This window comes from Microcaecilia unicolor, chromosome 5 (assembly GCF_901765095.1).
Source record: "Microcaecilia unicolor chromosome 5, aMicUni1.1, whole genome shotgun sequence".
Taxonomy (NCBI): Eukaryota; Metazoa; Chordata; class Amphibia; order Gymnophiona; family Siphonopidae; genus Microcaecilia; species Microcaecilia unicolor.
Genome location: NC_044035.1, coordinates 177,025,210 through 177,051,092, shown reverse-complemented (window position 1 = coordinate 177,051,092; position 25,883 = coordinate 177,025,210). Strand labels below are relative to the sequence as shown.

Below are 25,883 nucleotides of genomic sequence, written 5' to 3'. Positions count from 1 at the left end.
CAGAGCAGGGCAAATCTTCATTGGTAAGTTATTTGCTGGGAAATTGCTTTTAAACTTGGGAAAGGCTGAGTTAAAAAGGTTAGCTCAGTGTCTTTATTTTTAAGTTACTCTACTTATATAGCAAAGGCAATTTAAGGAATTTAGGGTTTTCTTTGTTTGTTTAGCATTTAAAGTCTTTAATACCATTTCATAGGCTAGCAGTTAAGGGACTACTCTAGAGTTTACCATAACATCCCAGTGTACAGCACAACAGTCAGATGGTTACAGGAAACCTCAGTATAGAGTTTTAACTTTAGGGCTCTGTTTACTAAGCCACGCTACAGGCGCATTAGCATTTTTAGTGCGCACTAACCATTAGCACGTGCTGTGTAGGTACACAGCGTGTGCTAAGTTTGTGCACGCGCTATAAACGCTAGCGCACCTTAGTAAACAGGGCCCCTTAGTTTTGCAGCACAGCTTAGTTTCCATAGTATAACTACTACTACTACTACTTAGCATTACTATAGCGCTGCCAGGGTTACGCAGCGCTGTACAAGTTTAAACATGGGGAAGGACAGTCCCTGCTCAAGAGAGCTTACAATCTAAAGGTAACAAGCTACGTAGTCAGTATAGGTATCATGAATGGGGAAGGTGGTTAGGCGCCAAAAGCAAGGGAGAAGAGATGGGCTTTGAGTAAGGACTTGAAAATGGGCAGGGAGGGCGCATGGTGTATGGGCTCGGGAAGTCTGTTCCAGGCATAAGGTGATGCCTATAGTTTTAAAGCTTTAAAACTTGAACTTTCTGCCACAGCCTACAACATTAACAGATAGCCTCTAGAAGGCACAGCGGGGTCTAATTTAGTCTTGAATCTCACCCACTCCTAGCACAGCTCTTCATTTATAATCCATTATTCTAATTAGGATAACAAGGGAAGAGTCCTCTTACAGAGTTTTAATTACATTTCATTACTTTCTAAGAAGAAAATACTAAATAAATCACACAATATACCAGGGATTTTCAACCCAGTCCTCAGGGCACACCCAGCCAGTTGCAGTTTTCAGAATATCCCCTTTGAATTCAATGGGGGATATTCTGAAAACCCAGTATGGCCACTTTTAATGTTCTTATGGAATTTCTATTCATAAAGATTGCATAGTGCATTTTGTTTCCTGCAGAACTTTTATCCTGCTTCACACAATGCTCTGTTTAATATACAGCACCACAGTTCCATCAATTTGATTCACCTTATCACTGTGATACTATTTGAATGCTGTATCAGTGTTCTAGTATTCATCTTCCTTCCACTGTCTCTGAGATGCCAATTATATCTACCTCTTCATTCAGATCTATATATTCTGTCTTCCATCTTATTTTTTCACAACTTCTAGCATTTGTATGTAGATATTTTAAAGTATGTTTTTTGTTTCTATTTGGAACATGCTTAGATTCTTAATTAGCCCTGTCCACTGCTATCTACTCTGTCTCCTCTTAAAGGTACCTAGGCTCTTTTTGCCTTTACTGCATCCTCTTTGTCAGAATGCCCAAACTTCCATGTTTGGTTGAATTTTTCAAAGATATATAATTCAGAATCATGAGCAACTATCAGCTTTCCACCATGATGACTCAGGGGAAAAATGTTTTCATTTATAATCTACTTTTGTTTTGCTTTGTTTCCCCTCTTTCCTCTCTATATTTCTCTCCTTTCTTTCAGCCTAACTCCACCTAAGCTCATTGGTGAAAGCAGCCCAATTTTTCCTTTTAATGACAGGGGACTATACTGTTCCACAATGGCAGCTTCTCTCTAGAGTGGCAGCCAGGGAATTCTCTAGGCAGTAGCAGAAGTCTCTTTCCCTAGCAGCAGGGGGCTACCTTAAGCCACAATGGCAGCAACCACCTCTCTAACTGGTGCCCGACCTTTTCTACATGCAAAACCAGAAAGCCTGCTCACATTTTGTGAACTTGGAAGTGGGATTCTTGAGGACCAATTTGAACCTGACCTAGTGAGGGTACAGCATAGTTCTACTGCACTGCAAATACCATTTCTGCACAAAATTATCCAGTAATAACAAAACTTTGCATGGATTGTGCACAACACTTTTCTTCAAAATGTTTTACTCCAGCAAATCACTTCCAGGAATAGTGTTGAATCACTAGTGGTGGAGAGCCACATGACCACATTCATGGTAGTGCTGGATAATACTTCCCTACATATAAAAAAAAAAACAACAACAACAACAAAACAACTGTGATCTGTGCGCCTGATTCACTTGTGACCCAGACAGACTACCAGATATCTATTCTGAACTCACTACCACCATACTGTATTCCTTAAACCAAGACAGCAGGTTAGCTAATGCATTGAATTTGAAAGTGTAGTCACTAGAAAAGCGGAAACAGAGCACCATACCCTTTCCAGGTTGAGGATAGTTGCCATCTGTGAGAGGCGAGCAAACTTGTCACGAATGGTCCAAGTAGTCACAGTGGTGAGGTAGGCAACCAGAGACCTCAGCTCCTTATCAAACTGCAAGCCACCAAGCTGAAAAACAGCAAGGCATACAAGTTAGAAATTCTTACTACTATGGTCACTGGATTATAGCAATACAAACTAACTGGGTGATATTCAAAATGATTAAAGTGGGAAGGAGTGACTCCTGCGTGCTTAAATTGCTTGTTTGTGGCTGCTCCAAAACTGGCTAACTTATGGACGTTTCAGGGGTGGAGCTGACTGCATAAGATAACTGGGCCACATAAATAGCAGTCATGTGATCAAGAGCTGAATATTGCACTTAACCACATAAGCTTTAGTGGCCAATCTAAAACTGGATATTTGATGCCGGTGCCCGGACATGGCCTAGCACTGAATATCTGGGAATACAGCTGACCGCCACCGGCAAGTCTACAGTCCACAACTAAGAGGGGCAAAAATCAAGCAAAACCATTGGAAGATGGTATATTGTAGACGTTAAAAGGAAACAGGAGCAGAATCCTCTTGTTAAATATAAATGTCCATAAATAACATGTGCACTAAGTCGAGACAGTATTCTTAAAAGACTACACCTTTGCCTTCTAGAAAAAATCTCAGTTGCTAAGCTTCATATAAAACACTAGTAAAAAGGCCCGTTTCTGTATGAAATGAAACGGGCGCTAGCAAGATTGTTCCCCCCCCCCCTTCGCTGTGTTCCTCTGTCCCCTCTGAGTCCTACGCCACCCTCTCTCCCCTCCGAGTTCCATGGCCCCCTTTCTTGTCGTCCGATTTGCAGGCCGTCCTCCCCTCTCCCACTGCGCTGCAACTCACCAGTTTGTGCATAAGTTTCCAGGTGTTCTCCAGGGCCTTGTGGTCGGCCGCCGCCTGGTTGTGGTGACCCACCGCCTTCAGGTTGTGTTGTGGCTTGTTGTCATTAGTGAAGTGTGTGATAGATATTGTGTTTTTGTTGTCAGAATGTTGTTTGAGGGGTGGGAAAGGGAGGGGTGGGCGTGGTAGGCTAGTTGGGAGGGTGTGATGGTGTGTGTGAGAATGTTAGGGGGAGAGGGGTGGGGGATGGTGAACTGTGAGGGAGTGGTGGTGAGGGAGTTTTGAAGGGGGGGGGGGGTCTGCGTTCCTGTGGTGATGGGTTGAAAGTGAGGGATCCTTCCGGTTGTGGTTTTGGTGGCTACCAGTAGGTTTTTTGTTTTGTGTGTTAGAGAGTGTGTGTGTGAATGTTTGTGGGGGGGGGGGGGGGGGGGGGGGGCGCAAATGAAACATCTTCATAGTTGTTACAGATGAAGCAATAATAAAGAACGACAACCTGGATGTAGCAGCTCATATGTTTGGTTGCTTTATTTTGAGTGTATAGCAATGACGGCTGCGCGGGACAGTGGAAATAGAGATCAACCAAATTGGCTTCCTTGCTTACAGGGAACTAAATAGGCTCACCTGTTGTTTGTGGTGGGAGGAGCTGTGAATGTTGTCGGTTGGACTCGGAGGGGGCGGGGTGGGATGTGCTGCGACGGTGGGGGCTTGGGGGGGGGTCAGTGTTGCTTGGGGGGGTGGGGTCGGCCCCTCACAGCGCCTTTCACCTCCATGTGAAGGCGCTGCAGCAGAGGCAACAGATGATCGTTTCCCTTCGGGCCTGGACCCTCCTTCCCTCCCTGTCCCGCCGTCGTCTGAGTAAATTCTGTGAGGGCGGGACACAGGGAGGGAAGGAGGGAGGGGCGAAGGGAAACGATCATCTGTTGCCTGCTGCAGCGCCTTCACTCGGAGGTGAGAGGCGCTGTGAGGGGCAGATGGAGAGAGGCGATTGAAGGAGTGAGCAACGGCGACCGCGAGATTAGATGGACGGGGGGACCGTTTGCATGTCATGCGAGACGCGTCATTCGCCCGCCCTCGACGTCATCACATTGTGGCGCGAGGGCAGGGCACACAGTCTGTGGCAAACCGGATATCTCGCCCCTTCAAGTTTCCGGTGAGGCTTCGTTAGAATGTTGGGGTTGCCTTTTATATAGAGAGATATTGATTATTTTGTAAGGTAACAAACACTAGTAGCGTGTAAACCCACTTTATGTTCTAAATTTTGCAGCTTGTTCACAGAAAACATTGAAATAGCAATAAATTAGGAGCAAACCTTATGTAAATTCTCTATAGCTGACCATAGTTGTTACCACTGGAGGCTTGTCCAGAGTCTGTAAGAAGTTCGTCAACTCAAAAATAGGTACTTGAGACTTTAAATTATTTCCAATCTATACTTCTTTGTGACCAAGGCCCTCGAGTTTCTGGGTTTCTTTGGTGCCTTCCTCCATAGCCAGAGTACCCAACTCACTGGGCACAGTGACACAGAATCGATTGCCTCCAAGATCAACAGCACAGCCCTGCTCACGTCTCTGGGTGAAACTCAGCTTCCTGCTATACTCCGAGAGCCCTGGGTTGTAGAGGGGATTCGAGATCCAAAGGGATCTCTCATTTCCTGATGCTCCCCACTATCCCTAGTCCTCTGTCTCTTTTCTTATTCTCCTTCATAGATCTCTTGTCCATCTTCCCGGTTTCCTCTCCATCTTCCTGCCTCCCTCCTGCATTGTCAGTTATAACTCCTCTTTCCTAGTCCTCCCCTCCCTTCCCAATCAAGGTCCTCCCTTTCTCTACTCTTTCCCCTTACCAGCACTCTCAACCTTATAGGGTCTTGTTTCTCTCCAGACACACTCTTCCCACCAGCCCTTTCTACCTACAGACATTCTCTCCTCCCTTCTTTGCTCCCTCCAGGCAACTTCTCTCCTTATCCCCTCTTTTTACATACTCTTTCCCTTATTCTCCCCATCTGGCACATTAACACTGGCGCAGTCAGCTCCCACATTTGCCTTGATTTCCCTCTAATGAAATAAACATTTTTAAATAACACCACTGGAAGAAAGCATGGCTTGAAACACTACCCTTCTCCTGATCCTCATTCTCCTTACTATTCTCACTTAATAAGGCATCTTCTGCAGCAGTGCAAAACCACTCCTGTGGTATGAGCAGTGAGATTCACACAGTGTATACCATGAGATTAGCCTTACATTGTGGTAGAAGATGGCATCCTATTAAGCACCGATGAGCTACTATTTGGGTTGTTCTTGATCCACAGAGAGAGTGGCAGAAAAGATGCTTGTATGAAGTACTGGTGTATACTGTCAGAATAAAAACCCTGCTTAGAAGTATCCCATCACATCCCAACAAGGAAAGCTCAATCCATGCTGCCCCTTCCTAGGTGCGGGTAAGGTGGAGATACCTAAGGCTATCTGGCTAAATAATGGTCAGTGGATCTATCCTCTGTAAAATTAGCCGAACCTTTTTAAGCTCAGCTATAATACTGCAAATTAAGTTAATTTCAAACCAGCTATACAGTGGCGGCCCTATCATTAGGCCAACTGAGGCAGGGACTTCAGGTGGCACTCTCCAGGGAGCGGCATCTCCCTCCTTCCCTCCTCAAACCTCTTTTCTGCATTTACCTTCTTTTTTTCTTTTCCAAAAGGCAGCAGTGGCAGCGACTCCCATAGGTTGCTCTGCTGCCGGCACCGACCTCTTCTCCCTATGGCATCCTGCCTTTTGATGTAACTTCCTGATCCCTCAGAAGCAGGATGCAGTACAGTGAAGAGGCTAGTACAGGTGGCTTGGCAGCCTATGGGAATTGCTGTCGCTGCTGCCTTTTGAAAAAGACAAAAAGAAGATAAACATGGCGAAGAGGGTTGTGGAGGGAAGGGAGGAGATGCCAGACCGTGGTCAAATGAGGGCAGCATCTCATCCCTGTCTCAGGCAGCAGATTGCCTTGAGCCACCCCTGCAACTATATAATGTATACACATGCTTTAGACAAACCCCTTAGTTATACATTTTATATAAGGAAATAAGCTACTATACTACTTCCAAATTTACCAAACTAGAGGATATTATAAAGGTAGCGCTTGCTATTACAAACAAAACTCAATAGCTCTGACTGATAAAAGCTGGAATTGCCATTAAGACACTGCTCTGCATCATTACTTGTGTTAACAAGAAAATATTCCTGGCAGAAAAGCAAGAGAAACACTGCTGGCTTACCCTGCTAAAGGTAGACTTCAAAACCACTTTTTCCAGCTCTATAGCAACCAAACTGGTCATGAGACTAGTGAGGTTATCATAGATAACAGGTGACAAGCCAGCCTGAAAGAGAGAATGGAAAAAATAAGAGGGGTGATGTCCTTATTTCTGGAACCATGAAACTTAACTACTACTTGGCAGGACAGAATGCAAGGAAGCTTAATATCATTTAACATTTCCTTAAAGGCAGTGGTTCTCCAACCTGTCCTGGGAAAGCACCAGCTACTGTAGTTAGGCTTTTAGAATATCCAAGAAGAATATGCATGAGATATATTTAGATACACTACCTTCATGCCACTCAAATTTTACCTCATGCATGTTCATCACAGATATCCTGATGCTCCTCCATGGCAGGTCTGAAATTATTTGAGGATTGGGAGTGTTTACTGTAGTTCATACATAGAAGACATTTTACATATAATATTTCTGACAATGAGGCTAATGATCCCAGTATGCATACTTTTGTGTAATTATGGGCACTCTCATATTACTAGACAAAAATATACTTACAGAATGAAAATGAAATTACAGCCAGAATAGAATGCTCCATTTAACTAAAACAGTTCCCTAAGTACAGGGGCCCGATTTTATTGCATTTCTTTTCTAGAAGTTTGGTCTAAGGGAAGGAGCATTGTTTGCATTTATTTTCTTTAACATTTTGTGACTAACACAAGAAAACCCTCCTTTGGCCTGATCTGCTGCCTCCTCCGTCTTACTACTACTACTTATCATCTGTCTTGCTCCTGGGCCCAACTTGCTACTGCTCAGGGCTGGACCAAGGTATGTGATGCCTTAGGTGAGCCTTCAGTTTTGCATCTCCTCCCTCACAGGGATGACTCCTAGCCTGTAGTCTAGCCAGAGCCAGTACAAGGGTGGTGGGTGTCCTAGGCAAACCCTGAGCCTTATATACCCACCTTAATTAAACTTTCAGGCCTCTAGCTTGTAGCCCCCCAAGATTTTGATAATTAACAATTATGATCATTACACAAATGTTCTATAACATTGTAGGTTACAGTAAGTGCTGATGGTTCTCTGATTCTGTGTAGCTATGAAAGCCTATTTTGGTTTGATTGCAGCTACTCTTTGCTGCACCAAGAAACTGCTGCCCTAGGCAACTACCTAGACTTGTCTAATGGTTGGACAGACCCCGCGTCTAGTTATCTCCCCTTCCTGTTCTTAGCCTCTCCCTTTCCTTAGCCTTCCCCAATGTGTCCAGCATCTCCTCTTCCTGTCTTTAGCCTCCCCAGCTGTCCCAAGTTCCCCTTCCCATCCTTAGCCTTACCTGTGTCGAGCATCTCCCTCTTTCTCCTCCACCCCTTCCACATTGTCCCTGATCCTCTGCTCCCTCCTATACTGCCACCACCTTGTTTCTTCCCAAAGCTGCTCTGAAGCACTGTAAAGCAACGTGCATGCTGCAGGACCTAAGCACAGGCACATACTCAAAGTCTGTTGGGTCTCACCTCCTCTGGCATGACATGCTCTCTGGTCCTCCTCTGTTGCTGCAGCCCTCTACCTCTGCCTGGGCTTCCCTAAGTAATGTAAAGTGTTATGCGCACCATGAAGCTGCTGAGCGCAGGCATGCACTCAAGCTCTGCTGGGTCTCACTCCCTCTGGCAGAGCATCAGAAGGGACGAGACCCAGCAGAGCTTGAGTGCATGCCTATGAGCAGCAGCTTCACATTGTAAATACCGCTTTATAGTACTAAAGGGTGGTCAAGGCAAAGATGGAAGAGGAGAGGGAGCAGGTCTCGTCCTGCTGTGCCAACAACCCCTAAATCCTGCCACCCTAGGTGGGCACCAAGTCTGAACAGTGGTAGAGTCAACCCTGTTCCTGCTATTGCTGGCTTCCTCCCGCCAGGGCCTGATTGGCTGCTGACACACCTTCCTCTATCCCTCCCTCCTGGGGTCGATCTACAGTTGCCAGCTCCTCCCAGGCCCAATTTAAATCTGCCCTCCATCATCTCTCCCCCAGGTCTAACCTGCAAATGCAGCCACCTTATCCCTTTCTCTCTGGCCCTGATATGCCACAGCAACAAATAATTTTAGTAAATGCTGATAATTTCACATTTTTCCCTATGAATTAGCTTAACCCTACTCTCCCGTTATCCTACTCACCTTGAACTCTGCCATAAGCTGCTCCAGGTTAATAATGAACTGTTGCACCCAGGGGTCATTAGCTTCATAGTCATTGAACTCTTCCTACAGACAAAAACACAAAATATTTTCTCTCATTGATAGTCCTCTGTATAAACCTCTGGTGAGATCTCATGTGTACAATTCTGGAGATCATACTTTTAAAGGGATACATACAGGATGTAGTCAGTCCAGACAGCAGCTACTAAAATGGTCAGCGATCATCATAAAGCATATTCAGCCAGAATTGAAAATCTCAATATAGTAGTTTTTGGAGATAGAGCTGCTTGGTGGAAGAAGCAGCTTTGGGGGTTAGTTTTTGTGGATGGGGACAGATTGCAGGATGGTAGAACAGTTGCTGGGGAGTTGTTTTTGGTGGGGCAGGGCAGTTTACAGAATGGCGGAGTAGCTGCGAGGGGTTTGTTTTTAGGGTGGGGTAGTTTGCAGGTGGTAGTTTTTTTTTTTTTTGGGGGGGGGGGGCAGTTACATAAGAGTTTGGTGGCGTAGATTTTGACAATGGAGGTAATTTGCAGGATGGTGGACCAGTTATTGGGGGGGGGGGGGTTGTTTTGGGGGGTGGGGCAGTTTATGAGGGTAATTTATGGGGACAGGGTAGTTTTCTTGGAGGTAGGGCAGTTGCAGGAGGCAGTTTTTAAAGGTAAGGGTATATTGTGGGATCATAGCTCAGTTGTATATGGGGGCAGTTTAGGGGATGGGAGCAGTTTGCAAGATGGTGGGGTAGTTGAGGAAGTAGCTTTTGGGGTATGTAGGCCACTGCCTAGCCAAGCTTTTGGTGTGCACTTGAAAGCTAAGCTGAAGCATATAACTCCTGCCATGAAACGATATGGACTTGTACAGCAGTTTCTGACATACAGCTGCAGGTGAGAGGTTGTGGACGTTGTTTTTACTCTCCAACTGTGTACCGGTGTAAACTGGCTTATAACTCTGACCCTGAAGTAACTTCTTATCTGTGAGGTCTATTTGGTACAGCCATACTACTGAATCTGGTTCTTCCATATGTGGTGCCTACTGGAAGAATCCTGTCAGTATAAATGCCTGAAAATGCAACCAATCAGGAAGATTTTACAAGAGGGTAGTCTGACCGCATAGAGAGCAGAAAAACATAAGGTGTTCAGCAGAGGGGGAGAGCAGGAAGCTCTGGGACTGTTCGTTTTTGTCAGTATCTTAGCTTTCTTCTGTGTTCTGGCCCAGTTGTCAGACTTTGGCCTTTTTCTTTCCTGGTGCCAGACATGAAAAGTTTACTGACCCCTTGCCTCTCTTCCAGTCAGCTCTCTGAACAGAAAAGGACTATGTTGGACTTTTGCATTCTCTTTACTACCACTCGGTTCATATCGGTGGCCAAGCTGTCAGTTGCATAACTCGCTGTTTTATTGGGGCAGCTTGTAGTCTATGTGAGGAAAACTATTCCAGTTCCAAAGAGGCCTGAATTAGGAGTTGGGGTCTCCTCAGCCACTAAAAAGTTATAAAATGGTTCAATTCATACTCCTAAAGGGATTAGATAGCCAAAGAGATTTAGCTGTAATGTGTGGGCAGACTGTTATTTTGGTCCTGGTTATTTCTTATCTATATAAATAAGATTTTAGTTGTTATGTGACATGAAGTCTTTGCACCTGAACTGTAAATGAGAATATTTGTGTATCCTATTGCTTAAGTTTATGATTTGTTTCTTACTCTGTCTTCTCATAATAAAACTACCTGTGCATATAGAGGTGTTATTTCAGTTGCCTTTTTAGCTGACAATGGGAGAACTCATGGGAAGATCAAAAGCCCTGCGCTGTTCCAAACAGCACTCTAAAAATAGCACTGGAACAGTGTGGGGCTTTACCGCACCTATCATTAGAGATAATTGCATGCAAATTTAAGCACACAATTCTGATCATGGGGTAGAAGTACAGGAGGATTGTGCCTAAATCCTCCCGCACTTGTTTGACAGCCCAGACCTCTCAAACACAGGGGCTAGAGGTCCATGGGACCACCATACCACAACTACCCCCGCCCCGAACAAAGCGAAACGGGGGCTGGAGGTCCAGTGGACCTCGGGTCCCCCTGACCCCCCCTCCGACACAGGATCGGGGGGGGGGGGGGGCTGGAGATCCAGTGGGCCTCTAGCTACGCCACTGACGTCCATCTTTCGACATAAATCGGAAGATGGACGTCCAAATCGGTATAATTGAAACCCGATTTAGGATGTCTCCAATTGCACTCCGTCGCAAGGACGGCCAAAGTTCAAGGGGGCATGTCAGAGTACCGAAGGCGGGACTTGGGCGTGCCTAACACTTGGACGTCCTTGACCCATAATTGAAAAAAACAAGGACGTCCCTGACGAACACTTTGACATTTTCACCCGGACCTGTTTTTCTTACGACTAAGGCACAAAAAGGTGTCCGAAATGAGCACATGAGCACCGGAGAGAATCGTGGATGACCTCCCGTTACTCCCCCAGTGGTCACTAACCCCCTCCCACCCTCAAAAAACAGCCAGCCTCAGATGTCATACTCAGGTCCATGACAGCGCATGCAGGTCCCTGGAGCAATTTTAGTGGATACTGCAGTGCACTTCAGACAGGCGGACCAAGGCCCATACCCCCCCCCCCCCCACCTGTTACATTTGTGGGGGGAACAGCGAGCTCTCCAAAACCCACCACAAACCCACTGTACCCATTTATAGGTGCCCCCCTTCAATCATAAGGGCTATGGTAGTGGTGTACAGTAGTGGGTTTTAGGGGGCTCAGCATACAAGGTAAGGGAGCTATGTTTCTGGGTGCAATTTATGAAGTCCACTGCAGTGCCCCCTAGGGTGCCCGGTTGGGACCAGTGCACTACAAATGCTGGCTCCTCCCATGACCAAATGGCTTGCATTTGGCCGTTTTTGACATCGACGTCTTTGGTTTTGAAAATCGCCGAAAGTCAGAAAGGTCCATGTCTAGGGACGACCAAATCTAGGGATGTCCAAATTTAAGGATTTGGACGTCTCTGACGGTATTTTCGAAACGAAAGATGGATGTCCATCTTGTTTCGAAAATATGGGTTTCGCCGTTTTGCAAGGACGTCCAAATCGCAACTTGGACGTCCCTTTCGAAAATGCCCCTCTTGGTCATACTGGAATAAGGATTTGGCATTGTGACACTGTGGAAGCTGAAAGTTTGGAAAAACATATTGTGGATATTGACATAGTCCTAGATCGGTGGTGGTTCACAAGAATTCTTTTTTCAAGGAAATTTCAACATCATTACTACATATGCAGAGTTCAAGTGAGGTGTTATAAGGATTGTGTGTTTTTGAACCACTATCAGTTCGGAATCCACAAGTGACATTGAGACGTATCCTAAATCATATTATGAATAAGATGTGCAATTGTATTAGGAAAAATATGCATTTTATTGTTTAATAAAGAGATAGCTTTGTAGCATAATAAGGTTGTACAAATTAAGAATATTACTCTCATAGTTATGTAAAAAATATATACATTTTCATTAGGGATATTCTAATATAATCTGATTTAAAGCCCACCAAATCCCCAAAAGGGTTCAAGGTGGATTACAAAATAAAGCACACTGGGGGCTACAGCAATTGGTGGATGCCTAGTCCTGCTCAAAATAAACCTCTACATCTTGGGAGAAATTGTTCCACACTATGCTTTGAAAGCCAAGGTGTATCCAGCTTAATTATGGATATTTTCTTGTTCCACACAAAACTGGTGATGCTAATCTTTAAATCCACAAATATTTTAATAGGAATAGAATATAGTACATGCACAAAGAAGTACAACAACCTATTTAAATCTTTCTTGAATTTTTTTTCTTTGAAAACCTGGACAAAATTAGTTTAAACAGAGCTTGTAATTTTGAGACAACACAATTTTTTTTTTTAATATGCTCATATGTGTGTTGACACTGTTCAGTTTACTAGGAAAAAAAAATCACCAAGAAATTTGAATGTGCTCTTTCCTGAGTCACATGTATCCTTCCCATGGTGAGTGTTACTTACCTCCTCAATATTGTGGGAGACGGAGAGGAAGACATTGATCCAGGGTTTCACTTGTGGCTTCACTGCTGTAGTATTAAGTTCTCCTAGTCCTTCCTGGAGTACAGAACAGGACAAACAGTTTATCAGATGTCCAACAGAGTATGAAAATTCATCCTAGCACTTGATTCAAAAAATGCTATACTAAGCCATCTCTCAGGTACTATCATAATGCCTTCCTCCTTAGTTCTTTTTGAAACAGCTGAAAGCCTCTTCTACCAACAGGCTGTGAAGTGACTCCATTTCAGAGAAGGCCAAAGTCCACATGCCCTGAGTTCTAGTCCAGTGCTTCCCAAAAACATTTTTTGCCTAGGACCTCATTTTAACACATGAAACATTATGCGACTCTATCCCTATCTCCCTCATATCTGTGATTCACTCCATGACAATTTCTAGCTTTGGCTGACAATGTGGTTGCAGGCCCCATCTCCAGTGAAGCCCATACAGGCCAAGCTATAGTGCCCTGTTGGCCAACCTGAGCTGATGACACTACTCTTGTTTTCGTGACCCAGTTTGGGAATTGCTGGTTTAGACACAACTAGCATGCAGTTGTGACCACATTAAGGTCTGTGTTTTTAAGGCATCTTCTTGATATAGAACAGCTACCTTGGTGAACAATGTAATGTGGCACATCATTCTATGGGTTAAAGACTGAAGCTTACCTGAAGGAGGTCTCTGAACTTGTTAGACACAGAAGCCAAGTCTGTGAGGCAGCTGTCAATCTTAGCATGTGCCTGCTCACCCCCAAAGCCTTGGCTAAAAAGTTTAGTGCAGTCGTTCTGAAAAGTGAAAAGTAAATAACTGAATTTTTGGTCTTACAATTTTCTTGTGTTTTAACTGACACTATCCTGAACCAACTAAGATGTCCTTTCAGTTAACAGGCCAATATCAAACAAGGACATCACTCCCCTTTTCCCTTCAAGTCTGTGTCATTCTAGAGCAGAAAGACTTAAACTTTAGTACATATTCAAAGACAATAACAACCAAAATTCCTTTTTGATATATAGAGGACTTAATCTTCAGTATTTATCTGTCCATGACAGATTAAGACTCCTATTATATAGAAATAAGTGAGTTTATTACACCTTACAAACTCCAGAAGTAAGACCTTTCTAGCACAATGCAAATATTACGACGAACACTGCCAGCAAAACTGAAAGATTGAGATCATCTCCAATATCTCCTGGCATAGGAGAGAGGTTCATTCCTGTCTTCCACTCAGACAAATGCAGCCCATGCTTGACTTTTAGTTTTGTTCATTTTTTCATCTTTGGTTAAAGTTTTGCCCAATCCGTTTTTCAGGTTGAAAGGATGGAAATTGTTCCCTGCTCCTCTCATCCTAAACCATTCTGAGAACCTAAAGAGTGAGGTTTTAGGCTATTTTCTGCTTGAGGAAAGAAGGAGAAATCTGGACTTCGCTGTTAATTTCCTTTCCTTGAGTCCTGCCAGACCACTCAACACCAGATAAGTGGGTTATGTCCATCTGCCAGCAGATGGTGAAAAGCAGCTTAGAGCTGACTTCACTCCTATTGTGCTGCCTCCAGCCCTTCAGTATCCTATACCAAATCCAAGACTACTGAAGGCAATTCTTATGTTCTGGACTTCCAATTCATTTCCAAAGCCAAACCTGATGCAGTCAAAAACATCAGTTCAAGGTCGCTAATTTAGGAATGAGAATTCTATATACCAAGGGAACAACTATCTTCACTGTGGGATAAAACATACTCATTAGCTTTCTGAATTTGCCAGATCAAGAACCCTTGACTGCCGTGGCTTCCGTGGGTGGGTTCTGGACTGACTGGACAGGACTCAAGGAAAGGAAATTAATGGTAAATCTAAGGTGGAGGGGCTTCCGTGTTTCAATGACTCAGAGGGCTATGCTGAAGGGTTACCCATATCAGACAGGCCTCTGAGGAGAAACCAGACAAAGAGTGTCCCAAACTGGAGGATCCAAGATGGCGTCGAGGGAGGATGTACGTTAGTTGAGTTCCCGTTTTACACCAGATTACCTGAAGAAGTAGGCGCGGTCCCCAGAGAATGGGGAAGAAGAAAGGCAAAGCCGTGGTGTTGCCCTCCTCGAACACGGCTGGGGTTCCCACCACTTCTCAGTCTACTTTGGAGAGATTCGGGGTCATAACGTCGGGGATATCGGTTCCTGCTTCGGGGAACAGCAAGGCTTTACTGCCGAATCTCAGTGGAGAGGGAGTGACTTTGAGTCCCCCTGTTGGCATGACCTCTCCAAGACCCGGAAACAGTAATGCTTCGCTATGGAGGTCGACAGTGGAAACGCCCGAAGTGGGTTAGGATTTTCACGCGATCCGAGGAGGTCCTGGCGCAGCATTGACTCCGGATAATAAACCAACTGGGGGATTGAAGAGTGAGCTCTTCCCCCCGAAGATATCTGGAGCAGTTTCTGCGGAGAAATTGGATCTGGTGAAGCCAAACAATGTCACAATGGACGCACTATGGAAAGTGCTACAGAGTGTGAATAACTCTCTTCTTCAGATGTCAAAATTTTTTTTAGGAATAAATATGTGATTATATCAATACTTATCTAACAAAGTGGAAGTCCAAGATAAAAAAATAAAGACTTTGATTTCAGAATGGTTTCTCTATGAAAATCAGTTAATCTGGTAATGAAGGACAATTTATGCTTCTGGTAAAAAAACTGGAACTTCTGGAGAACCAATTAAGGAAAAATAACTTGAGAAACATAAATTTTCCTTATTTTGCTGAGCTTCTCAAGAAGTTTAAAATGATCCACAGAATCATAAGTCACAGATATGTCAAACTGTAGAAGCACTACATTACACAACCTCCATTGTATGCAAATTTCTTTCATGCATATTCATTGTGGATATCCCTGAAAACTTGACTGGCAAGGGGATACTCCAGGACTGACTTGGGAAACACTGCCTTAAAGAGCACTGCATCTTATTAGGATACATCAATCAAACGAAGACCTAACCCAAAATTTAGGATCTGGGCACTTAGAAGCATCTCAAGATGTATGACAATTGACATTATTATTATATTTTATTATTGGAAGGCAGAAAGCCTGATTCCACCAGAACAAAATGTCACCCTCAGAAGGGGAAAAGCGTTGGGCACAGAGAAATGCTTTCCTTAAAATTACGCAAGGAAACCAATCTCTGCCCCAAGGTCCCAGAGATGGTCCCTGCGAAAATTGAAAGGAACGGAGGACTGAACCCTCAGGACTAAACCCAGATTCCAAACAGTCTTGCATGCTCCCTGGAGAAGAGTATCTCATCTGGAAGAGTAGTGAGGAAGCCTCTGTACCTGTGTCCCAGATCCAACTTCTGCCCTCTGTGAGAGTTGTGAGTTTATCTTCACCTCATCTCTTGTTGAGGAAGAAGGCTGAGGAAATAGATCCCTCAAATTGAATACAGTCCCCCCAAAAACTGAACTTGCAAAGACTTCAAGCTCACATATAAGTCTCCTATGCAGTCATCTTTTGACCACCAAATGTATCACCTGACCCTAGGTATTCTTGCTATGTTTCCTTATTCTCCCAAAAGCAAAGGTTGTAAGAAAGAATGGAATGGATTATCCAGGCAGTATCTGATTGGGGAAACAGGTGAAGTAAGACTTTAGAAAAAGGAGAACAGCATATCCAGGATCCTAGCAGGAATATGTGCAGGAGACTGGAATTTCAGTCCTGGCTTTTACCAGCACATCCAGCTCCCCTGGCTCCTGCTTTTCTTCTTCTGGCTGAAGAACTTGCTTGTCTTGGAGCTTCACCTAGCCAATGTGAGTTCCACTCACAGAGGTGCCCTACTTGACCCCTAGAAGAGCCACAGTCACTTTTTCCAATCCTTACACTTCAGAGTCCCAAAAGAGGTTGGCTTAGAAAATTCATCTAACCAATGTCAGTCCGGCAAAGGAACTCCATTTCAGACCAACCCTAACATACTTACTATAGCACCTGAAGGCTGCTAGTTTATCTCAGCTTTTCCCTCTTGATTGCCTAAGACCTCAACAGAGCAGGTTACATATCTGGCTCTTTACTCCCATCTCCAGGAGGCCAAAGGAAAGAAATCCGCACACCACTAATAAATAAAAAATAAATAAATAGCAAAGGCCTTTGGAAGAGAGTTTGGGTCCCATGTAATGACAATGAGCGCACCCAGAACTGTCTCCACTCCCATAGGTCTTCTGTCCTATTTTATTGGCAAAAGGTTACATGTCAACAGGTTTACATCATAAATCACATGATACAAACAATAGATACTTATTGGTTGAGATTATATTCAGGTTCTATCAGCATTCTAGAAGGGGTTCAAGGACAAAGATCAGACAGCTGCATCTCCTCGCCTCTGGGCTTCCTTTCTCTCAGTGTCCCGCCCTCGTGGAAACAGGAAATTGCATCAGAGAAAGGCGGGACACTGAGAGAGAAGGGAAGGCTAGAGGCAAGCTTGCTACTTTCACTGCTGCCACTGCGACTTTTTAAATGCAGGGCGGCTGGAATGAAAGGAGGGCTGTCAGAAAGCTGAGGGCGGGCAGGTGAGGACCGAATGGCAGGGAGCAGGAGGAAGTGCCACGGGGCCCTTATGCAACTGCTCCTATCGCCCCTGCATATACGCAGATGATGCCACCATCTACATACCTTTTAACCATAACATCACAGAAATAATAGACAAGGTTAAACAAGGCCTGGACCTCACGGAAAGCTGGGCTACAATCTTCAAACTCAAACTGAACAGAGACAAAACCAAATTCCTGGTTCTATCCAGCCTACACAACCCCACATCCTACGAAAAATTTACAATCAACAATCAAACATACCAAATTGAAAAGCAACTAAAAATATTGGGAATCATTAATCTATCCCTAGACAGTCAAGTATCAGCAGACACATCAAAATGCTTCAGAACACTATGGAAACTGAGAAAGATTAGAGACTACTTTCCTAGACAATCATTCTGGCTAATAGGGCAATCGATGATCTTGTCTAAACTAGACTATTGTAATGCAGCATATGCAGGATGTAAAGAAAGCACAGTAAAATCTATAAAATCCTGAGTGTTGTAGAATGAGTAGAAGTAAATCTTTTACTCGTTCCAAAAATACAAAGACAAGGGGACGCTCGAGGAATTTACATGGAAATACTTTAAAAACAAATAGGAAGAAATATTTTTTCACTCAATGAATAGTTAAGCTGTGGAACTCTGTGCCAGAGGAGGTGGTAACAGTGGTTAGCGTATCTGGGTTTAAAAACGTTTTGGACAAATTCCTGGAGGAAAAGTCCATAGTTTGCTATTGAGACAGACATGGGAAGCAACTGCTTGCTCTGGGATTTGTAGTATGGAATGTTGCCACGATTTGGGTTTCTGCCAGGTACTTGTGATCTGGCTTGGCCACTATTTGGTAAACAGGATACTGGACTAGATGGACCATTGGTCTGACCCAGTATGGCTACTCTTATGTTTATGTTTAAAATCACTGCAAAACATCCAAAACATGGCAGCAAGACTGATATTTAAAAAGTCCAAATACAAAGAGCAACCCCAAAGCTTGAAATGTTTCACTGGCTGTCAATCAAGGCAAGACCACTCTTCAAAATTAGTACCCTCATTTACATAATACTATTTAGAATATTTCCAGAATATATGCTAGATCTGATCGAATTATCCCAAGAAATGCAAGCCCATAAATCAGAGGCTACCTACTTCTCTACCTATCCAACTGCAGAAACATCTGGGCTTGAAATGGTAGAACTCAATACCCATGGCCACAAGAAGCATATCAAATGATCTACAGTTCAGAAAAGAAATGAAGACCTATTTTTTCCAAAACTTCTATAGCTGAAGATACAAGCTAAAGATGGTCACACCACTTTCTAACTGAAAAAAAAAAACCACAACTGTAACTTCACCTAATTGTAAATTGTAAGCCACTTTGAACCGAAACTTGTTTTTGGAAAATAGTGGCATACAAGAATGCATAAATAAATAAAATTGCTTTGTAAGAGAAAGATGGTTCTAAAATTCTTTTATAATGAACTAACTTGAAGGAAGTTAAAAGCAAAGAATAGCAGTCCCTCAATCTAGAGTGATTGTAAAGAGGGTAAAGAGAGCAGAGCTGATGGGCTATCCGGAGCCATACAATTTAAAAATTTAAAAATAAAGCAGGCTAAAGTGAAAATAACCCATGCCTGAAATGGGAGCCAAAAGGCCTCGATCAAAAGTGGGAAAACATGATCAAACTTTGTCTTTTTTTTTTTTTAAATCAATCTGGCTACAGTGTTTTACAGAAGCTAAATTTTGAGAGTGAATCTGAAATTCCACCAAACATGTAAAGTATGATTACAGCACGGGCAGCTAAAAAGGAGGCTTACAGAAATTAAAAAATAAATCCAAAACAAACCAGTGTAACTATAATAGAAGTACTGGTGTATCACCACAGACAACACAAGACCTACACCAAAATCTATAGTATGACTGGCATACAGAACTTGGATCAAGGTACCATCTGAATAAAGCTCTCACTCCGAAGTTCAGTATTTCCCAACTCTCGCTGAAGGTATACCTACTTAGTTGGGTTTTCAGGTCATCATAATGAACACAAAAATCTAAAATCAATAACAAAACTAAGAATATCATAGTGCCCTGCATAGTACCCTGGTGTGACTCTATCTTGAGTACTGTGTGCAGTACTGATCGCCCCCATCTCAAAAGGGTATAGCAAAACTAGAAATGATTTAGAGAAAGGCCTAAAAATGATAAGGGGATGAAATACCTTCCTTATGAAGAAAAGCAATACAAGCTTGGCCTCTTCACTTTGGTCAAAAGACAACTGAGAGGGGATATGATAGAAGTTTATAAAACCCTGAGTGAGCTAAACAGTTAAATAGAGAACAGCTGTTTAACCTTTCAAAAAACACAAGAGGATGCTCAATGAAATGAAATGATCCACATACTGAAAACAAATAGTATGAAAATTTTATTCCATGCAGCACATAACTAAGCTGTGGAATCTGCTGCCAGAGGATGTGGTCGAGGTGACTAACATAGTGGGATTCAAAAGAAGTCTGAACAATTTACTGGAGAAAAAGTCCATAAACCATTACTAGCCAGGCAGACTTGGGAAAGCTATTACTCATCACTAGAAATAATTATGAGACATGGATCTATCTTTTGAGATCTGACGGGTATTTGTGACCCTGACTGATTCCTGTCAGACATAGGATGCTGGGCTCTATGAACGTTGGTCTTACTCAACATGGTTTTTCTTATGTTCTTACTGGTCTCCAGTCTATGAAAATGTCTCTCATGTATACTCATTATGGACTGGCAAACATGTGCTGCCACACTTACATGTACTAGGATTATGAGACCATCACAGTATACCTAACAGATTGTACACAGAGACAGTCCAGTACCAAACAATCAATACAATATTTACTGGCACAGCCCATGATCACTTCCCTTGACTAAGCACTGAAAACAGACACCCCAGTGGATCAGCACACAGACATCTAGTCTGAAATCTGAGTAGGGATAATACTACAAGCTGCACCTAAACAGTCCAGGTATTGTACCTCTAATGTCTTCTTGAGTGTCATAATGTTCTCGCTGCACACCTCCACGTTATTCAAGGAAACCTGTGAATGAAGACAGAAAAGGTCACCCACTGACAAGCAGATGCAATCTTTTCTCCAGAGCTCAGGAACCAATTTTTGGAAGATAATCCTGGGGGCACCCAGAGTAGCCTAGTGGCTAAGGCAATAATGGGCTGAGAAACAGTGAAATCAGGCTTCAAATCTCACTTTTCTCACTGATGTTTCAGGTGACCTTTACCTAGTAATTTTATCTTTTGTTGCCTCAGGTACATACTTAGATTATAAGCTCCTTGAACACAGATTTATTGTACTTGAATTTTAATAATACTGTAAGTCATGTTGAGCATCTTCTAGAAAGGCTGGCTACAATGCACAAATTATTATTCTAGCTGTTAGGGGCAAAGAGGCATTTTAAATGTTATGTATACTCTTTCAGGTTCTCTCCACAAATGAGTCCAGTGAAGCAGCTGCCTTTTGGGCTCAGTCCTTGCAGAGATAATTTCAAGTGTTGTGCCTTACGTATCCAACAGTATAACATGACAGCTAGGAAGGAAAGACAACAAAATATCTGTGTGTCCACACACAACAGACTCTCTGAAGAGTTCTGCACACAATTACACCTACTCTGAAGCAGGAGCAAGTTTGGAAGTTTGTGTATGTGTCAGTGGAGATTGCACACATGTGTGTATTTTATAATATATTTATTTATTTTTAAAATGTGTACCCCGCCTAAAAAACTAAGTGGCTTAGAAAATATAACATATGTATTGATGCCAATACTGCTTCCATTCCACCCATTCTCCACTCCTGGAAACAATTATACATATACCCCTGGATTCTATATAAGTGGTGAGTAGCACTCAAATTAGGTGTGTGCCCAATTTACACACGCTACTTAATTAAGTAATGAGCTAATCAGTGATAATTGGCCGATAACCAATTATCACTAATTGGCAAGAACTGGAATTTAGGCAAACTTTATAGGCGTATTCTAAAAAGAGATGCACGTAAATTCTAACATGCGTAGCAGAAAAGGGAGCATGACTATGGAAGGAGTGTGGGTGTGTCAAGGACGCTACTCAAATTTACGTGTGTTATAGGATTTTGGGGAACAGGCCTACATTTAGGCACAGGTATCTACACCAGGTTTTCAGTGGTGTATATATGGCCACACCTAAATGTAGGCGTGTTCCCCAGCCCTATGCCTATTCTATACAATGTGCCTAACTTCAGGTACGTTATATAGAATAGTGCTACAGGGTTTGTTTTTTTGATGTGTCTAGATTTGCCATTTACAGAATCTGGCCATAGGGGACAATTCTAAACTTGGCTTCTCCACTTAGGTTCCCCAAGGATGCATAGTGACAACTTATTCTATAATACAGCAGGGGCGTAGCCACGGGTGGGCCTGGACGGGCCCAGGCCCACCCATTTTCCCTCCAGGCCCGCCCATCCTTCGCACGCTGTCGCTGCCCTTTTGTCCCGCGGAGGCAGCGTTCAGCGTTTCCTTCCGACCTACCCTGTCTTTTCCCCAAGCTCCGCTGCATCGTCCCTGCAAGTGGAATCCTTCTTCTTTTTGGCCGTCACGCTGCGCTGCCGTTCACACAGGCAGCTTCGCTCCTCCCCCGCGTCCATTCTGGCCCTCTCTGATGCACTTCCTGTTAGGGCCGGATGAACGCGGTGGGGGAGGCCGAAAAGAAGAAGGATTCCACTTGGGGCGATGCAGCGGAGCTTGGGGAAAAGACAGGGCAGGAATGAAACGCTGCCTCCACGGGACAAAAGGGCAGCGGGAAGGTTGTGGATGGGCGGGCTGGAGGGAAAATGGCTGAGCTGCTGGGACATGGGAGGGAGAGGAAGAAGGGACTGGATGGGAGAGAGCTACTGGACATGGGAGGGAGAGAGCTGCTGGACATGGGATGGAGAGGAGGAGGGGATTGGATGGGAGAGAGCTACTGGACATGGGAAGGAGAGGAAGAAGGGACTGGAGGGAAGGGAGAGAGCTGCTGGACATGGGATGGAGAGGAGGAGGGGATTGGATGGGAGAGAGCTACTGGACATGGGAGGGAGAGGAAGAAGGGACTGGAGGGAAGGGAGAGAGCTGCTGGGACATGGGAGGGAGAGGAAGAAGGGACTGGAGGGAAGGGAGAGAGCTGCTGGGACATGGGAGGGAGAGGAAGAAGGGACTGGAGGGAAGGGAGAGAGCTGCTGGACATGGGATGGAGAGGAGGAGGGGATTGGATGGGAGAGAGCTACTGGACATGGGAGGGAGAGGAAGAAGGGACTGGAGGGAAGGGAGAGAGCTGCTGGACATGGGATGGAGAGGAGGAGGGGATTGGATGGGCGAGAGCTACTGGACATGGGAGGGAGAGGAAGAAGGGACTGGAGGGAAGGGAGAGAGCTGCTGGGACATGGGAGGGAGAGGAAGAAGGGACTGGAGGGAAAGGAGAGAGCGTCTGGGACATGGGAGGGAGAGGAAGAAGGGACTGACGGGAAGGGAGAGCTGCTGGGACATGGGAGGGACTGGTGGGAAGGGAGAGAGCTACTGGACATGGGAGGGAGAGGAGGAAGGGGCTGGAGAGCTGCTGGACAAGGAAGGAAGAGGAAGAAGGGACTAGAGGGAAGAAAGCTGCTGGACAGGGGAGGATAGGGAGAGAAAGAGGGGAGATGGATGATAGGATGCAGAGAGAAAGGGGAGAAACTAGAAGGATGTGGAGAGAGGGAGCAGACTGAACAGAAAAGGGTAGAGCGATAGACACTGGATAGAAGGAGAGGGGAGATAGAGACACTAGATGGAAGGATCAGGAGAGAGGGTAGATGAGTGGAAGGATAAGGAGAGAAAGAGGGAAGACACTGGATGGAAGGGTAGGGAGAAAAAGGAGACGCTGGATGCAAAAGAAAGAGGGGAGACACTGGAAGGATGGGGAGAGAAAGAGGGGAGCTGCTGGATGGAAAGAGGGAGAGGACAGAGTAGGGAAAGACTGGAGAATAAGAGGAAGGGGCATGTGGAGAACAAGGGTGAGGAAAAGATGAAAAGCCATAGGTGATGAACGGACAGGAAAACCCTGGCAAGAGAAAGACGAAGGAAAGCAGAATCTAGAGACTGGGAGCAACACAATGAGAAAAAGTAAATGGCCATACAACAAAGGTAAAGAAAATAATTTTATTTTTAATTTAGGATAAAGTAATATGGTACCTGTGTTAATAAAGTTTCAGAGACCAATACTTCCTTCCTTAGGTCAGGAGAGGATATCGTAACAGCATTATACTGACCTGAGGCAGGAGGTTTTGGCCTCTGAAAGCTCACTGAAAAGTGTGACTAAATTTTGCTGGGGGAGGGGGGTAGAGAGAAAATTTTGTGCCCACCCACTTTGGGTTCAGGCCCACCCAAAATTGGCAGTCTGGCTACGCCACTGTAATACAGGGATGGGCAACCTGCAGTCCGCCACTGAATTTTATGAGGCCTGCGAGACCATGGGAAGTATACACAGAAAACATCATTAACCAGAGTTCTGGTGATTTTAAATACTGTATTTTGCAAGTGTTTTATTAGCAGTTTGTTTCTATAATTTTACTTTTTTTTTTACTTAATTATTACAGGTGGTCTATGGAGCTCTGTACATTTCCAGTTGGCCCGCCAGGGATAGTACTGATACTCATGCTGCCCTCTGTGTATAAAGGTTGCCCACCCCTATTGTAATAGCATCTGGGCACCCAGATTCTGTTATAAAATACTAGATTAACCCAGTATTGGTTTGCTTTACATTTATGTGCCTGCAGTTACACCAGCCAAGTTTATGGTATAACTAAAGTCACGGACATGCATAACTTACAGTATTCTGTAAGTTACGTGTGCAGCTGTGATTTCTACCCATTTCCTGTGGGTGTTCTGCCCATGTGCATGCTCCCCTTGTATTTACAACACAACAACCTCACAACAAAACTAAAGTACGCAATGGCCATAACATAACTCTTCCGCTGTTCGATTCCCTAATGTGGCTGTACCACATGAACTTTATCTTACAACAACATCACTTTGTATTTGTTAACACTGGAGTCTGCAAACGCCTCTCCAGTACTATGTAAGCCACACTGAGCCTACAAATAGGTGGGAAAATGTGGGATACAAATGTAACAAATAAAATAAAAAATAAAATTTATGGGTTATGCCACTTACACATGCCATTACAGAATAGCCCTTAGGTGCCCTGTTAGAACTTTGTGAGCAAGTGTTCACTTGCATATGTAAGTGAAAGTATTCTGTAAATCTGGCCCTTTCCCAGGATTTAAACCCTTTTATAGCTGACACTCACCAAGAAGGACAGCTTTGCTTCATCTGTGCTCTCAATGCCCTTGGTGTCAAACTTGCCCTGCTGCAGGCTGCTCTGCATGATGTTCACTGCACTGGTCACCCCTCTTTGGAAGTCCTGAAATGTGGTAGCTGGGAAACCCATCCTCAGTTTATTACACAGAACTTCCCTGAGGAAGAAGATGGGAAAAAATAGTACAACCGTTAACACACATCAGATGATCTGGAGAACAACAGATTAGATGTGGATCCGCATGACTCCCATTCACTGTTCATGTACATACATACACACTTGCACAAACACCAATTCTGGAGCTGGAAAAAATCCCAAGGATCTAAAATTTGGAGTGTATTATCACCTTAACTTTTTGCTTTCTTTATTTTCAAGCAGCCAAATGGACTAACTTGGCAATTCCACTAGAAGATCAATTTTCAGACTAATTTCTGCAGGTCTATGTGCAAATGGCTCTGTTTATCTCTGGGCTAAAAGTCCATGTGCAGTTTCATAACAAACACACTTCTAGGAACATCTTGAGGGTGTGCTTGGATTGAATGAGGACAAGTATGCTCTGCGGACTGACATAGTTCTGAATAGCCTTTCACCTCCAGGACTGGATGGCTTAGGGATTTATGTATCAATCATTTTTATTGGTAAACATCACCACAAGTTACATGCTTCCAAATTATTACAATTTTACAATTCTATCTCCTTTCCCTCCCTAAAACCCATCCCCTACCACCCCAAATTTCCCGTTTAACTACTGAATACCACACAAACACTTCCCAGGCACATATTGTCTGGGCATCAATGAATAGTGTCTCTTGGGCCTATTTATTCAACAGACGGCTCCTTGCCACTGGGGTCATTGTACTGCAGAATGAGCTCCAGCACTGCTGTAGTTTCTCCCCTCCTGTTGAAGCAAAGTCATGAATTCCCATCCGTTCCATTCTTAATAAAGTAATCATCCGCATCCTCCATTGTTGAACTGTGGGGTAACTGTCAGATATCCATTCTGCCAAAACAGCTTGTTTTGCCACTATAATAGCTTTCCGCACAAATCTTTTCAGTCCTTTTGGAGGAAGTGAGTTTAAAATAGGGCTCCCAAACAAGAGCGCCAAATCATAGTCCCACCTCGCATTCCACATTCCAGACACCTGTAACGTTAAGTCTTTCCAGAATTTTACAATCCCTGTGCAAGTCCAGAACATATGTCCCAGTGTGGCCCCCTCCACCCCACACTTCGGGCACGTTCCCC

General features: G+C 44.1%; 1 protein-coding gene across 2 annotated transcripts in view; it reads right to left on the bottom strand.

Annotated features, from left to right (window-relative positions):
- The window catches only part of COG4 (component of oligomeric golgi complex 4), a 144,862-nt gene that overhangs the window by 21,110 nt on the left and 97,869 nt on the right, over positions 1 to 25,883 (bottom strand). For both annotated transcript variants that reach the window (XM_030203608.1, XM_030203609.1), the window contains exons 12-18: positions 24,632 to 24,797; positions 20,301 to 20,363; positions 13,402 to 13,518; positions 12,704 to 12,796; positions 8,679 to 8,762; positions 6,526 to 6,627; positions 2,387 to 2,515 (exon numbers count right to left, since the gene is read on the bottom strand). In XM_030203608.1, coding sequence (XP_030059468.1) covers positions 2,387 to 2,515; positions 6,526 to 6,627; positions 8,679 to 8,762; positions 12,704 to 12,796; positions 13,402 to 13,518; positions 20,301 to 20,363; positions 24,632 to 24,797 — 754 coding nt within the window. The remainder of the gene's footprint in view (positions 1 to 2,386; positions 2,516 to 6,525; positions 6,628 to 8,678; positions 8,763 to 12,703; positions 12,797 to 13,401; positions 13,519 to 20,300; positions 20,364 to 24,631; positions 24,798 to 25,883) is intronic.